The sequence below is a fragment of the Heteronotia binoei genome, chromosome 2 (assembly GCF_032191835.1).
Source record: "Heteronotia binoei isolate CCM8104 ecotype False Entrance Well chromosome 2, APGP_CSIRO_Hbin_v1, whole genome shotgun sequence".
Taxonomy (NCBI): domain Eukaryota; kingdom Metazoa; phylum Chordata; class Lepidosauria; order Squamata; family Gekkonidae; genus Heteronotia; species Heteronotia binoei.
In genome coordinates, this window is record NC_083224.1 from 6,701,573 (window position 1) to 6,715,005 (window position 13,433).

At 50.5% G+C, this 13,433-nt stretch overlaps 1 protein-coding gene across 1 annotated transcript in view; it reads left to right on the forward strand.

Annotated features, from left to right (window-relative positions):
• The first annotated feature begins 6,548 nt into the window (after positions 1-6,548).
• The window catches only part of COMMD7 (COMM domain containing 7), a 40,253-nt gene continuing 33,368 nt past the window's right edge, over positions 6,549-13,433 (forward strand). The window contains 1 exon segment of the mRNA XM_060230517.1: positions 6,549-6,632. Within this exon segment, the coding sequence (XP_060086500.1) occupies positions 6,603-6,632 (30 nt within the window). The 5' untranslated portion in view covers positions 6,549-6,602.

Here is a 13,433-nt window from a genome sequence, read left to right on the forward strand (position 1 = left end):
AGAGAAGCCATGTTGAATCAGGCCAATGGCCCATCCAGTCCAACACTCTGTGTCACAAGAACATAAGAGAAGCCATGTTGAATCAGGCCAATGGCCCCTCCAGTCCAACACTCTGTGTCACATAAGAACATAAGAGAACCCATGTTGAATCAGGCCAATGGCCCCTCCAGTCCAACACTCTGTGTCACATAAGAACATAAGAGAAGCCATGTTGAATCAGGCCAATGGCCCATCCAGTCCAACACTCTGTGTCACAAGAACATAAGAGAAGCCATGTTGAATCAGGCCAATGGCCCATCCAGTCCAACACTCTGTGTCACAAGAACATAAGAGAAGCCCTGTTGGAAAAGGCCAATGGCCCATCCAGTCCAACACTCTGTGTCACAAGAACATAAGAGAAGCCATGTTGAATCAGGCCAATGGCCCATCCAGTCTGTGTCACATAAGAACATAAGAGAAGCCATGTTGGATGAGGCCAATGGCTCCACCCCCAAAAATCCACAGATAAGAGAGCTCTGGCTGACCCAAGGCCATTCCAGCAGGTGCGAGTGGAGAATCAAACCCGGTTCTCCCAGATAAGAGTCCACACACTTAACCACCACACCAAACTGGGGGGAGGAGAGGGAAATGTCTGCTGGGCACTCTGATATTCCCTATGGAGATAAGATTCCCATAGGATATAATGGAACATTGATCTGCAGGTATCTGAGGCTCTGGGGAGGGGGCCTGTTTTTTGAGGCAGAGGCACCATATTTGCAGCATAGTGTCCAGTGCATCCCCTGAAAACACTCTCCAAGTTTCAAAAGGATTGGACCAGGGGCTCCATTTCTATGAGCCCCCAAAGAAGGTGCCCCATCCTTCATTTTTTCTAGTGGAGGGAAGGCATTGAAAAGGCATGTGGTCCCTTTAAATGTGATGGCCTGAACTCCCCTTGGAGTTCGATTGTGCTTGTCACAACCTTGCTCCTGGCTCCACCCCCAATGTCTCCTTGCTCCACCCCCAGAGTCCACAGATATTTCTTGAATTGGATTTGGCAACCCTAGCTACAACTGGACAGCAAAAAACAAACAAGAGAACTCCTCTGCTATTCTCTTTTCTGACCATCCCCTTCGATTCACCTTCCTTCTTCTAGATCCCCTGGACAATTTTCCTCCACTGTTAATTTGGCCCCACATTAATTATGCTTCAAGCTCCATTATATTCAGTCCCCACCAGCACCTCCAGTTTGGTGTAGTGGTCAAGTGCGCGGACTCTTATCTGGGTGAACCGGATTTGATTCCCCACTCCTGCACTTGCAGCTGCTGGAATGGCCCTGGATCGCCCGTAGCTCTTGCAGAGCTGTCCTTGAAAGGGCAGCTTCTGGGAGAGCTCTCTCAGCCCCACCCACCTCACAGGGTGTCTGTTGTGGGGAGGAAGGTAAAGGAGATTGTGACCACTCTGAGACTCTGATTCAGAAAGGAAGGGGTATAAATCTATTGTCTTCTTCTTCTTATGTGGGGGGGCGGGGAGGTAAAGGAGATTGTGACTGCTTTGAGACTTTGAGATTCAGAGTATAGGAAAGGAAAGGTCCCCTGTACAAGCACCAGTCGTTTCCAACGCTGGGGTGACGTTGCTTTCACAACATTTTCACGGCAGACTTTTTACAGGGTGGTTTGCCATTACCTTCCCCAGTCATTGACACTTTCCCCCCAGCTAGCTGGGGACTCATTTTACCAACCTTGGAAGGATGGAAGGCTGAGTCAACCTTGAGCCGGCTTCCTGAAAACCCAGCTTCCGCTGGGATCGAACTCAGGTCATGAGCATAAGAACATAAGAGAAGCCCTGTTGGATCAGGCCAATGGCCCATCCAGTCCAACACTCTGTCACACAGTGGCCAAAAAAAATTATATATAAATATAAATATATATATATACACACACACACACACACACACTGTGGCTAATAGCCACTGATGGACCTCTGCTCCATATTTCTATCTAAACCCCTCTTGAAGGTGGCCATGCTTGTGGCCGCCACCACCTCCTGTGGCAGTGAATTCCACATGTTAATCACCCTTTGGGTGAAGAAGTACTTCCTTTTATCCGTTTTAACCTGTCTGCTCAGCAATTTCATCGAATGCCCACGAGTTCTTGTATTGTGAGAAAGGGAGAAAAGTACCTCTTTCTCTACTTTCTCCATCCCATGCATTATCTTGTAAACCTCTATCATGTCACCCCGCAGTCAACGTTTCTCCAAGCTAAAGAGTCCCAAGCGTTTCAACCTTTCTTCATAGCAGTACTGCAGCTTTAACACTCTGTGCCACGGGGCTGTTTCAGAGTATCTCGGCTTGACTTCGCGAACGAAGATTTAAGAAAGGTGCAGTAGTCCACGTCTGCTGCAGGCTCGCTGGTGGCTGACAAGACCAATGCGGGACAGGCAGATCCGGCCACAGTGGCTGCAGGGAAAAGTCTGATTTGGGGTTGGTGCTGTAGCAGTGCGATTCTTCCTCAATCTCCTTTTGTCCTCAAGACCAGCTATGCGTGCGTTCTCAAAGGAAGAGACAGCCTGGTGGACGGTGTGCCTCCGTGCTTTGCGATCTGAGGCTAGGTCAGACCACTGGTGATGGTTGATGCGACAGGTGCCAAGGGATTTCTTCAAGGAGTCCTTGTACCTCTTCTTTGGTGCCCCTCTATTTCGATGGCCGGTGGAGAGTTCGCCATACAGGGCAATCTTGGGAAGGCGGCGGTTTTCCATCCTAGAAATATGCCCTGCCCAGCGCAGCTGCGTCTTCAACAGCAGTGCCTCGATGCTTGTAACCTCCGCATAAATCCAATACCACCACCTCCTCCTCCTCCTCCTTTATGGAATTCTTTTCCTCCAGATATTTATCTTTTTGCCTCCCCTCACCTTCCGTAAACACTTGTTTCCCTCCCCAATAATCTTATGGTCTTTTTTGATGAAAAGGGTTCCAGGCTACAAACACAGTGGTCACTTGAAACCTTCTACAGAGCAGAGACTCCAGCGGTAAATGATATAGAGAGAGGACTCAGCGACCAAATGGATGACTTATGAGAAGGGACCATTTCAGGATTAGAGGGTTTGCTACAAGGTGGGAATGCAGTTCCCACAGCAGGGGGGCTCCTATTTTGGAGAAGGGCAGGACTCTGAGGTCAGGAATGGCAGCCTTCAGAGGAACCAGTGGGGCAGTGGAAATTCCAGTTGGCTGGCCCAGAGGTGTTATTCTTCAAGGAAGAAGAAGAAGAAGATATTGGATTTATATCCCGCCCTCCACTCCGAAGAGTCTCAGAGCGGCTCACAATCTCCTTTCCCTCCCCCCCCCCACAACAGACACCCTGTGAGGTGGGTGGGGCTGGAGAGGGCTCTCACAGCAGCTGCCCTTTCAAGGACAACCTCTGTGATAACTATGGCTGACCCAAGGCCATTCCAGCAGGTGCAAGTGGAGGAGTGGGGAATCAAACCCGGTTCTCCCAGATTAGAGTCCGCACACTTAACCACTACACCAAACTGGCTCTCCAAGGCACTCCAAAAGGAGACTCAAGTGTGAGATTCCGGGACTAGGAAAAAGGCTGGGTCCAGTGGGACCTTTAAGACCAGCAGAAGTTTATTCAAGGTACGAGCTTTTGTGCGCAGGCCCAGAGACATAGAAAGCGGGCATTTCGTATATAGAGGGAGACGCCCGTACTTGGTTTAGAATGCAACACGGTACACATTTCAGATCCAACGACAGAATAGTAAAATTAACAAACTGAGCAAAACCTTTGATCTGGGTCGCATGAGCATGAGAAGCCAATAAAACAGCAACATGTCAGAATGTGATAATGTTTGCTAATCACTCTATCGTTCATAAGTCTGGGCCAGAAGCAGGGCATTTCTCAGAAGTCTTTCCCATCCAACTCATTTACCTTTTAACATGTAACATACATATAGTTTGCCATGGGAAGAAAAAGACATTCAACTATGTGTTTAGTATATGCCCCGTGGCGCAGAGTGTTAAAGTACTACAGTACTGCAGTCCTAAGCTCTGCTCACGACCTGAGTTCGATCCCCCGGCGGAAGCTGGGTTTTCAGGTAGCCGGCTCGAGGTTGACTCAGCTTTTCATCCTTCCGAGGTCGGTCAAATGAGTCCCCAGCTTGCTGGGGCGAAAGTGTAAAAGACTGGGGAAGGCAATGGCAAACCACCCCGTAAAAGTCTGCCGTGAAAACGTTGTGAAAGCAACGTCACCCCAGAGTCGGAAACGACTGGTGCTTGCACAGGGGACCTTTCCTTTCCTTAGTATATGTAATGAGATAAACAGTCAATAGGGTTGCCAAACTCCAGTTGGGGGCAGGGGATCCCCTAGTTTGGAGGCCCTCCCCCCGCTTCAGGGTCATCAGAAAGTGCGGGGAGGGGAGGGAAATGTCTGCTGGGCACTCATTATTCCCTATGGAGACCGATTCCCATAGGGAATAACGGAGAATTGATCCACGGGTATTTGGGGCCCTAGGGAACCTGTTTTTTGAGGTAGAGGCGCAGAATTTGCAGCACAGAATCAAACACCTCTCCTCGAAAGACCCTCCATGTTTCAAAAAGATTGGACCGAGGGGTCCAATTCTATGAGCCCCCAAAGAAGGTGCCCCTATCCTTCGTTATTTCCAACGGAGGGAAAGCATTTAAAGGGGGTGCGCTCCCTTTCAATGGGATGGCTAGAACTCCCCTTTTGGAGTTCAATCATGCTTGTGACACCCTTACTTCTGGCTCCACCCCCAAAGTCTCCTGGCTCCACCCCCCAGTCTCCTGACTCCACCCCCCAAAGTCCCCAGATATTTTTTAAATTGGGCTTCGCTACCCTAACAGCCGATACCCCTTATTGGAACAAAGCAGTAGACAAGTGGCACCTTTAAGACCAACTAAGTTTTATTCAGAATGTAAGTTTTCGTATGCTCTTAAGCAGACTTCATCAGACAAAATGGGAATGGAAGCAGCAATTCTTAATATAAGTGGGTAGTGTGGAATCATGGGACTGTTTTTAGAAGATTAAAAGAATCACAAATAGGGATCTGGGAATCATTCCCATGATTCTACATTGCCCACTTATATTAAGAATTGCTGCTTTCATTCCCATTTTGTCTGATGAAGTCTGCTTAAGAGCATAGGAAAGCTGACATTCTGAATAAAACTTAAGTTGGTCTTAAAGGTACAACTTGTCTTCTGCTTTGTTCTATTGCTTCAGACCAACACAGCTGACTACTGGGGAAAGAAGATTTTGGATTTATATCTTGCCTAGGGTTGCCAATCCCCAGGTGGGGGCAGGGGATCCCCCAGTGTGGAGACCCTCCCCCCGCTTCAGGGTCTTCAGAAAGGGAGGGAAATGTCTGCTGGGAACTCTGTTATTTCCTATGGAGATTTATTCCCGTAGAAAATCACGGAGAATTGATCCGCGGGTGTCTGGGGCTCTGGGGGGGGCTGTTTTTGGGGGTAGAGGCACCAGATTTTCAGTATAGCATCTAGTGCCTCTCCCCAAAATTCCCCCCCCCCCAAGTTTCAAATCGATTGGACCAGGGGGTCCAATTTTATGAGCCCGCAAAGAAGGTGCCCCTATCCTTCATTATTTTCTATGGCAGGAAGGCATTGAAAAGGTGTGCCGTCCCTTTAAATGTGATGGCCAGGACTCCCTTTGGAGTTCAATGATGCTTGTTACAGCCTTGATCTTGGCTCCACCCCTAATGTCTCCTGGCTCCACCCCCAAAGTCTCCTGGCTCCACCCCCCAAAATCCCCAGATATTTCTTGAATTGGATTTGGCAACCCTAATCCCGCCCTATACTCTGAATCTCAGAGTCTCAGAGCGGTCACAATTTCCTCTACCTTCCCTTGGAAAGGTCCCCTGTGCAAGCACCAGTCAGAATCATAGAGTTGGAAGGGATCTCTAGGGTCATCTAGTCCAACCCCCAGTCGTTTCCGACTCTGGGGTGAGGTTGCTTTCACAAAGTTTTCACGGCAGGCTTTTGACGGGGTGGTTTTGCCCTTGCCTTCCCCAGTCATCTACGCTTCCCCCCCCCCCCCCCGCCGTAAGCTGGGGCCTCCTTTGACCGACCTCGGAAGGCTGGAAGGGCTGAGTCAACCTCGAGCCGGCGACCTGAAACCCCAGCTTCCGCCGGGGATCGAACTCAGGTCGCGAGCGGGAGCTTAGGACTGCAGTACCGCACGGGGCTCTCTAGTCTCTACCCCTTACCGGCTCTACCGGGATCTAACCTTTATGGCCAACGGTAGCTCTCCAGATGTTGGGGGGGGTTTTTTGACTACAACTCCCAGCAGCCCCAGCCAGCATGGCCAATGGCTGGGGCTGATGGGAGTTGTAGGAGAGCTACCCCCTAAAAGAGAAACGCATCGCCTCCTCTCCCGGGGGCAGCTCTGCACGTGTGCACGCGGACTCCCGTGTCAGGATTCCGCTGCAAAAAAAGTGCAAAAGGCGCCCTCCGGGGCTGGCTGGAGGGGAGGGACTCGGCTGCTGGGCTGGAGCGAAGGGGCGGCCTCGGAAGCGGCAGCGGGAAGAGGCGGGGCGGCGGCGGCGGGGAGGAGCCGGGAGGGGCGGCCGAGGCAGGCTGCAGAAGCAACGGCGCCGACATGCAGCAGCTCAACCAGCTCAGCGCGCAGGTGCCAATCCGGGAAGGGCGTTCCCTCGGGGAGGGGGTCTTGCAAGCGCCCCCTCTGCCTCCAGGGGGTTGCCAATCCCCAGGTGGGGGCGGGGGATCCCCCGGGCCGGAGGCCCTCCCCCTTGCTTCAGGGTCATCAGAAAGCACGGGGGGGGGGAGTGGAGAAATGTCTGCTGCGCACTCCATTGTTCTCTATGGAGACCGATGCAGGAGTGGGGAAGAGTGGCTGTCCAGATGTGGGGGTTTTTTTGCCTACAGCTCCCATCAGCCCCAGCCATTCGCCATGCTGGCTGGGGCTGATGGGAGTTGTAGGCAAAAAAAACATCTGTTCCCCACCCCTGCGGGGATTATGGAGAATTGATCCTTGAGTAACTGGGGGACGGGGCGGGGGCTGTTTTTTTGAGGTAGAGGCACCACATTTTCAGCATAGCATCCCGTGCCTCTCTCCAAAAGATCCTGCACGTTTTAAAAGGATTGGACCAGGGGCTCCAATGCTATGAGCCCCCAAAGCAGGTGCCCCCTCCTTCCTTCTTTCCAGTGGGCGGAAGGCATTTAAAAGGTGTGCGGTCCCTTTAAACGTGAAGACATGTCAAGACAGTGTGCGTTTGCAATAAAAAAGGCCAAGGCCATGCTGGGAATTATTAGGAAGGGAATTGAAAACAAATCAGCCAGTGATCATAATGCCCCTGTATAAATCGATGGTGCGGTCTCATTTGGAGTACCGTGTGCAGTTCTGGTCGCCGCACCTCAAAAAGGATATTATAGCATTGAAGAAAGTCCAGAAAAGGGCAACTAGAATGAGTAAAGGGCTGGAACACTTTCCCTATGAAGAAAGGTTGAAACGCTTGGGACTCTTTAGCTTGGAGAAACGTCGACTGCGGGGGTGACGTGATAGAGGTTTACAAGCTAATGCATGGGATGGAGAAAGTAGAGAAAGAAGTTCTTTTCTCCCTTTCTCACAATACAAGAACACGTGGGCATTCGATGAAATTCTGAGCAGACAGGTTAAAACGGATAAAAGGAAGTACTTCTTCACCCAAAGGGTGTGGAATTCACTGCCACAGGAGGTGGTGGCAGCCACAAGCATGGCCACCTTCAAGAGGGGTTTAGATAAAAATATGGAGCAGAGGTCCATCAGTGGTTATTAGCCACAGTGTGTGTGTGTGTATGTGTATATATATATATATATATATATATATATATATATATATAATTTTTTTGGCCACTGTATGACACAGAGTGTTGGACTGGATGGGCCATTGGCCTGATCCAACATGGTTTCTCTTATGTTCTCTTATGTTCTTATGAAGAAGAATTGCAGATTTATATCCCGCCCTTCTCCCTGAATCAGAGACTCAGAGCGGCTTATAATCTCCTATGTCTTCTCCCCACACAACAGACACCCTGTGAGGTGGGTGGGGCTGAGAGGGCTCTCACAGCAGCTGCCCTTTCAAAAACAGAGTCTCAGAGTGGCTTACAATCTCCTATGTCTTCTCCCCCCACAGCAGACACCCTGTGAGGTAGGTGGGGCTGAGAGGGCTCTCACAGCAGCTGCCCTTTCAAGGACAGAGTTTCAGAGTGGCGTACAATCTCCTATGTCTTCTCCCCCCTCAACAGACACCCTGTGAGGTGGGTGGGGCTGAGAGAGCTCTGACAGAAGCTGCCCTTTGAAGGTCAACTCCTACGAGAATTATGGCTAACATAAGGCCATTCCAGCAGGTGCAGGTGGAGGAGTGGGGAATCAAACCCGGTTCCTCCAGATAAGAGTCCACGCACTTAACCACCACACCAAACTGGCTCTCCCAGAACTCCCTTTGGAGTTCAGTTATGCCAGTGACACCCTTGCTCTTGGTTCCACCCCTAAAGTCTCCTGGCTCCAGCCCCGAAGTCCCCAGATATTTCTTGAATTGGACTTGGCAACCCTACTCCTCTTCCCCTTCTCCCCAGGTTGCCAGCTCCAGCCTGGTGGGTTCCTGGGGAGTTGGGGGGGCTTGGGGAGGGCAGGGGGAATGCAGCAGGAATGCAACCCGGTAGGGTCCCACTCTCCGAAGCGGCTGTTTCCTATGGGCATATAAACACCTGCAGGAGGGGACTGTAGAAACGTCGGAATGCAGCAGAGGTCCATGAGTGGCTGTTTGCCCCAAGGGGTAGATGGAATACTCTGTCTGGGGCAAGTGATGCTCGGTCTTCCTGGAGCTTGGGGGGCCACAGTCGGAGGGCTTCTGGAGTTCTGGCCCCACTGGTGAACCTCCTGATGGCCCCCGGGTTTTGGTCCTGGTGTGACACAGAGTGTTGGACTGGATGGGCCATTGGCCTGATCCAACAGGGCTTCTCTTATGTTCTTATGTGACACAGAGTGTTGGACTGGATGGGCCATTGGCCTGATCTAGCAGGGCTTCTCTTATGTTCTTATGTGACACAGAGTGTTGGACTGGAGGGGCCACTGGCCTGATCCAACAGGGCTTCTCTTATGTTCTTATGTGACACAGAGTGTTGGACTGGATGGGCCATTGACCTGATCCAACATGGCTTCTCTTTGTGTTCTTATGGCTGGGGCAGTGTGCTCTGTCTCCTTGGCACTTGGGGGGGGGGGCAACAGTGGGAGGGTTTCTGGAGTTCTGGACCCACTGGTGAACCTCCTGATGCCCCCTGGGTTTTGGCCACTGTGTGACACAGAGTGTTGGACTGGACAAGCCATTGGCCTGATCCAACATGGCTTCTCTTACGTTCTTAGCTGAGGTCTAAATAAACAGGGTTTTTTCCTCACAGCTGGTGCTTCAGTAGTTGCTATTTTGCTGCTGGTCTACATAGGCAGTAGCCGGTGTACTTTAGAGGTGTTCCCAAAGTAACTAACTTTTTCCTCGAGTAATCGCCCCAAAAGCTTAGACAAGCTATTTAGGATTTTCCTCAGAATTGTGAGCACTTGGTGCCATAATGCAGGATTGAGACTATTTAGTTGGATGTCGTTTGTTTGATGTTTTGTAAGGTTTTTAATGTTGTAAGCCGCACAAAGCCTGCTTGCTGGATAGGGCAGGGTATAAATCGATAAATTAAATTAAATTCCCCAATTGTTGCGCTTCAGGGTTGTGTGGGGATACTCCATTTTCCATAAATGTAAGGCCCCCCCCCCCCATAAGTTTGTCATGACCCTCCCACTCAGCTCCTTTCATTGTCAACTTTCAGCACAACTATCTGACTTAAGTTTCCGGCTCAACATGAGGAAGAACTTCCTGACTGTTAGAGCAGTTCCTCAGTGGAACAGGCTTCCTCCTCGGGAGGTGATGGGCTCTCCTTCCTTGGAGGTTTTTCAACAGAGGCTAGATGGCCACCTGACAGCAATGAGGATCCTGTGAATTTAGGGGGAGGTGTTTGTGAGTTTCCTGCATTGTGCAGGGGGTTGGACTAGATAACCGTGGAGGTCCCTTCCAACTCTAGGATTCAATGAAAGGGAGTTCTGTCTCTTAAAAACCGCAATAAATGTGTTAGACTTTCAGGTGCCACAAGACTGTGTCGATAGCAGCAGATGCAATACAGTCTGAGGTTGCTAAGCATTCCCCAGTGACATCCAAAAGAAGAAAGGGAAGATGGCCTTTAAAGATGCTTCACTGTGTACTTATATGAACCTATGAGCTGCCTTATACTGAATCAGACCCTTGGTCTATCGAAGTCAGTATTGTCTCCTCAGACTGGCAGCGGCTCTCCAGGGTTTCAAGCTGAGGTTTTTCACACCTACTTGCCTGAACCCCTTTTAGTTGGAGATGCCGGGGATTGAACCTGGGACCTTCTGCTTACCAAGCAGATGCTCTGCCACTGAGCCACTCGTTACATTACATATACCATTACGTATACTAACCCATCTTCCACTCTATTTTAATGTATTCTTTTTTTCTGATGGCAAACTAGAATGATTACATGTGTGTAACATGTTTAAATTAAACCTCTGAGAAACCTATCCCTCATTTTAACCCAGAACTAACATTACATTCTTGGTGCTTGGGAGAGGCAACAGTGGGAGGGCTTCTAGTGTCCTGGCCCCACTGATGAACCTCCTAATGGCACCTGGGGGTTTTTGGCCACTGCGTGACAGAGTGTTGGACTGGATGGGCCACTGGCCTGATCCAACATGGCTTCTCTTATATGGAGCAGAGTTCCATCAGTAGCTGTTAGCCACAGCTTATCGTTGGAACTCTCTGTCTAGCCCAGTGATGCTCTGTATTCTTGGTGCTTGGGGGGGGCGGGGTCACAGTCGGAGGGCTTCTAGTGTCTTGGCCCCACTGGTGGACCTCCTGATGGTTCCTGGGGGTTTTGGCCACTGTGTGACACAGAGTGTTGGACTGGATGGGCCATTGGCCTGATCCAACATGGCTTCTCTTATGTCCTTCTGTCTGGGGCAGGGATGCTCTGTATGCTTGGTGCTTGGGGGGGCACAGTGGGAGGACTTCTAGCCCCACTGGTGGGCCTCCTGATGGCACCTGGATTTTTTTGGCCACTGTGTGACACAGAGTGTTGGACTGGATGGACCACTGGCCTAATCCAACATGGCTCCTCTTATTGTTCTCTTATGTTCTAACGCAGAGGTCGCCAAACCCTGGGCCGTGGACCAGTACTGGTCCATGGCCTGTTAGCAATCGGGCCATGAGCTGTATAATTATTTCATTGTATATTACAATGTAGTAATAATAACAGTAAGTAGAAGATGACGTTGGATTTATATCCTGCCCTCCACTCTGAATTTCAGAGTCCCAGAGCGGCTCACAATCTCCTTTCCCTTCCTCCCCCACAACAGACACCCTGTGAGGTAGATGAAGACATTGCATTTATATCTCGCCCACCACTCCGAAGAGTCTCAGAGTGGCTCACAATCTCCTTTACCTTCCTCCCCCACAACAGACACCCTGTGAGGTAGATGAAGACATTGGATTTACATCCCGCCCTCCACTCCGAAGAGTCTCAGAGCGGCTCACAATCTCCTTTCCCTTCCTCCCCCACAACAGACACCCTGTGAGGTAGATGAAGACATTGGATTTATATCCCGCCCACTCTGAAGAGTCTCAGAGTGGCTCACAATCTCCTTTACCTTCCTCCCCCCACAACAGACACCCTGTGAGGTAGATGAAGATATTGGATTTATATCCCGCCCTCCACTCGGAAGAGTCTCAGAGCGGTTTACAATCTCCTTTCCCTTCCTCCCCCACAACAGACACCCTGTGAGGTAGATGAAGATATTGGATTTATATCCCACCCTCCACTCCGAAGAGTCTCAGAATGGCTCACAATCTCCTTTCCCTTCCTCCCCCACAACAGACACCCTTTGAGGTAGATGAAGACATTGGATTTATATCCCACCCTCCACTCCGAAGAGTCACAGAATGGCTCACAATCTCCTTTCCCTTCCTCCGCCACAAAAGACACCCTGTGAGGTGGGTGGGGCTGAGAGAGCTCTCCCAGAAGCTGCCCTTTCAAGGACAACTCCTGCGCTAGCTATGGCTGACCCAAGGCCATCCCAGCAGCTGCAAGTGGAGGAATGGGAAATCAAACCCCGTTCGTTCTCCCAGATAAAGAGTCCACACACTGCACCACCACACCAAACACTTTAAATAATGTACACAATTGTATCATTCCAAAACCATCACCTCCCACCCCCCTCCGGTCTTTGGTAAAATTGTCTTCCACAAAACCAGCCCCTTGTGCCAAGAAGGTCGGGGACGACTGCAGTAGATGATATAAAAGTCCTCAGCCTGAGACCCTTGAGTGCTGCTACCAGTCTGAGCAGACAATACTTACCATAAGAACATAAGGGAAGCCGTGTTGGATCAGGCCAGTGGCCCCTCCAGTCCAACACTCTGTGTCACATAAGAACATAAGAGAAGCCCTGTTGGATCAGGCCAATGGCCCCTCCAGTCCAACACTCTGTGTCACATAAGAACAGAAGAGAAGCCCTGTTGGATCAGGCCAATGGCCCCTCCAGTCTAACACTCTGTGTCACATAAGAACATAAGAGATGCCCTGTTGGATCAGGCCAATGGCCCCTCCAGTCCAACACTCTGTGTCACATAAGAACATAAGAGAAGCCCTGTTGGATCAGGCCAGTGGCCCCTCCAGTCCAACACTCTGTGTCTCATAAGAACATAAGAGAAGCCCTGTTGGATCGGGCCAATGGCCCCTCCAGTCCAACACTATGTGTCACATAAGAACATAAGAGAAGCCCTGTTGGATCAGGCCAATGGCCCCTCCAGTCCAACACTCTGTGTCACATAAGAACATAAGAGAAGCCCTGTTGGATCAGGCCAGTGGCCCCTCCAGTCCAACACTCTGTGTCTCATAAGAACATAAGAGAAGCCCTGTTGGATCGGGCCAATGGCCCCTCCAGTCCAACACTCTGTGTCACATAAGAACATAAGAGAAGCCCTGTTGGATCAGGCCAATGGCCCCTCCAGTCCAACACTCTGTGTCACATAAGAACATAAGAGAAGCCCTGTTGGATCAGGCCAGTGGCTCCTCTAGTCCAACACTCTGTGTCACATAAGAACATAAGAGAAGTCCTGTTGGATCAGGCCAGTGGCCCCTCCAGTCCAACACTCTGTGTCACATAAGAACATAAGAGAAGCCCTGTTGGATCAGGCCAATGGCCCCTCCAGTCCAACACTCTGTGCCACATAAGAACATAAGAGAAGCCCTGTTGGATCAGACCAGTGGCCCCTCCAGTCCAACACTCTGTGTCACAAAAGAACATAAGGGAAGCCATGTTGGATCAGGCCAGTGGCCCATCCAGTCCAACATTCTGACTCTGTGTCACAAAAGA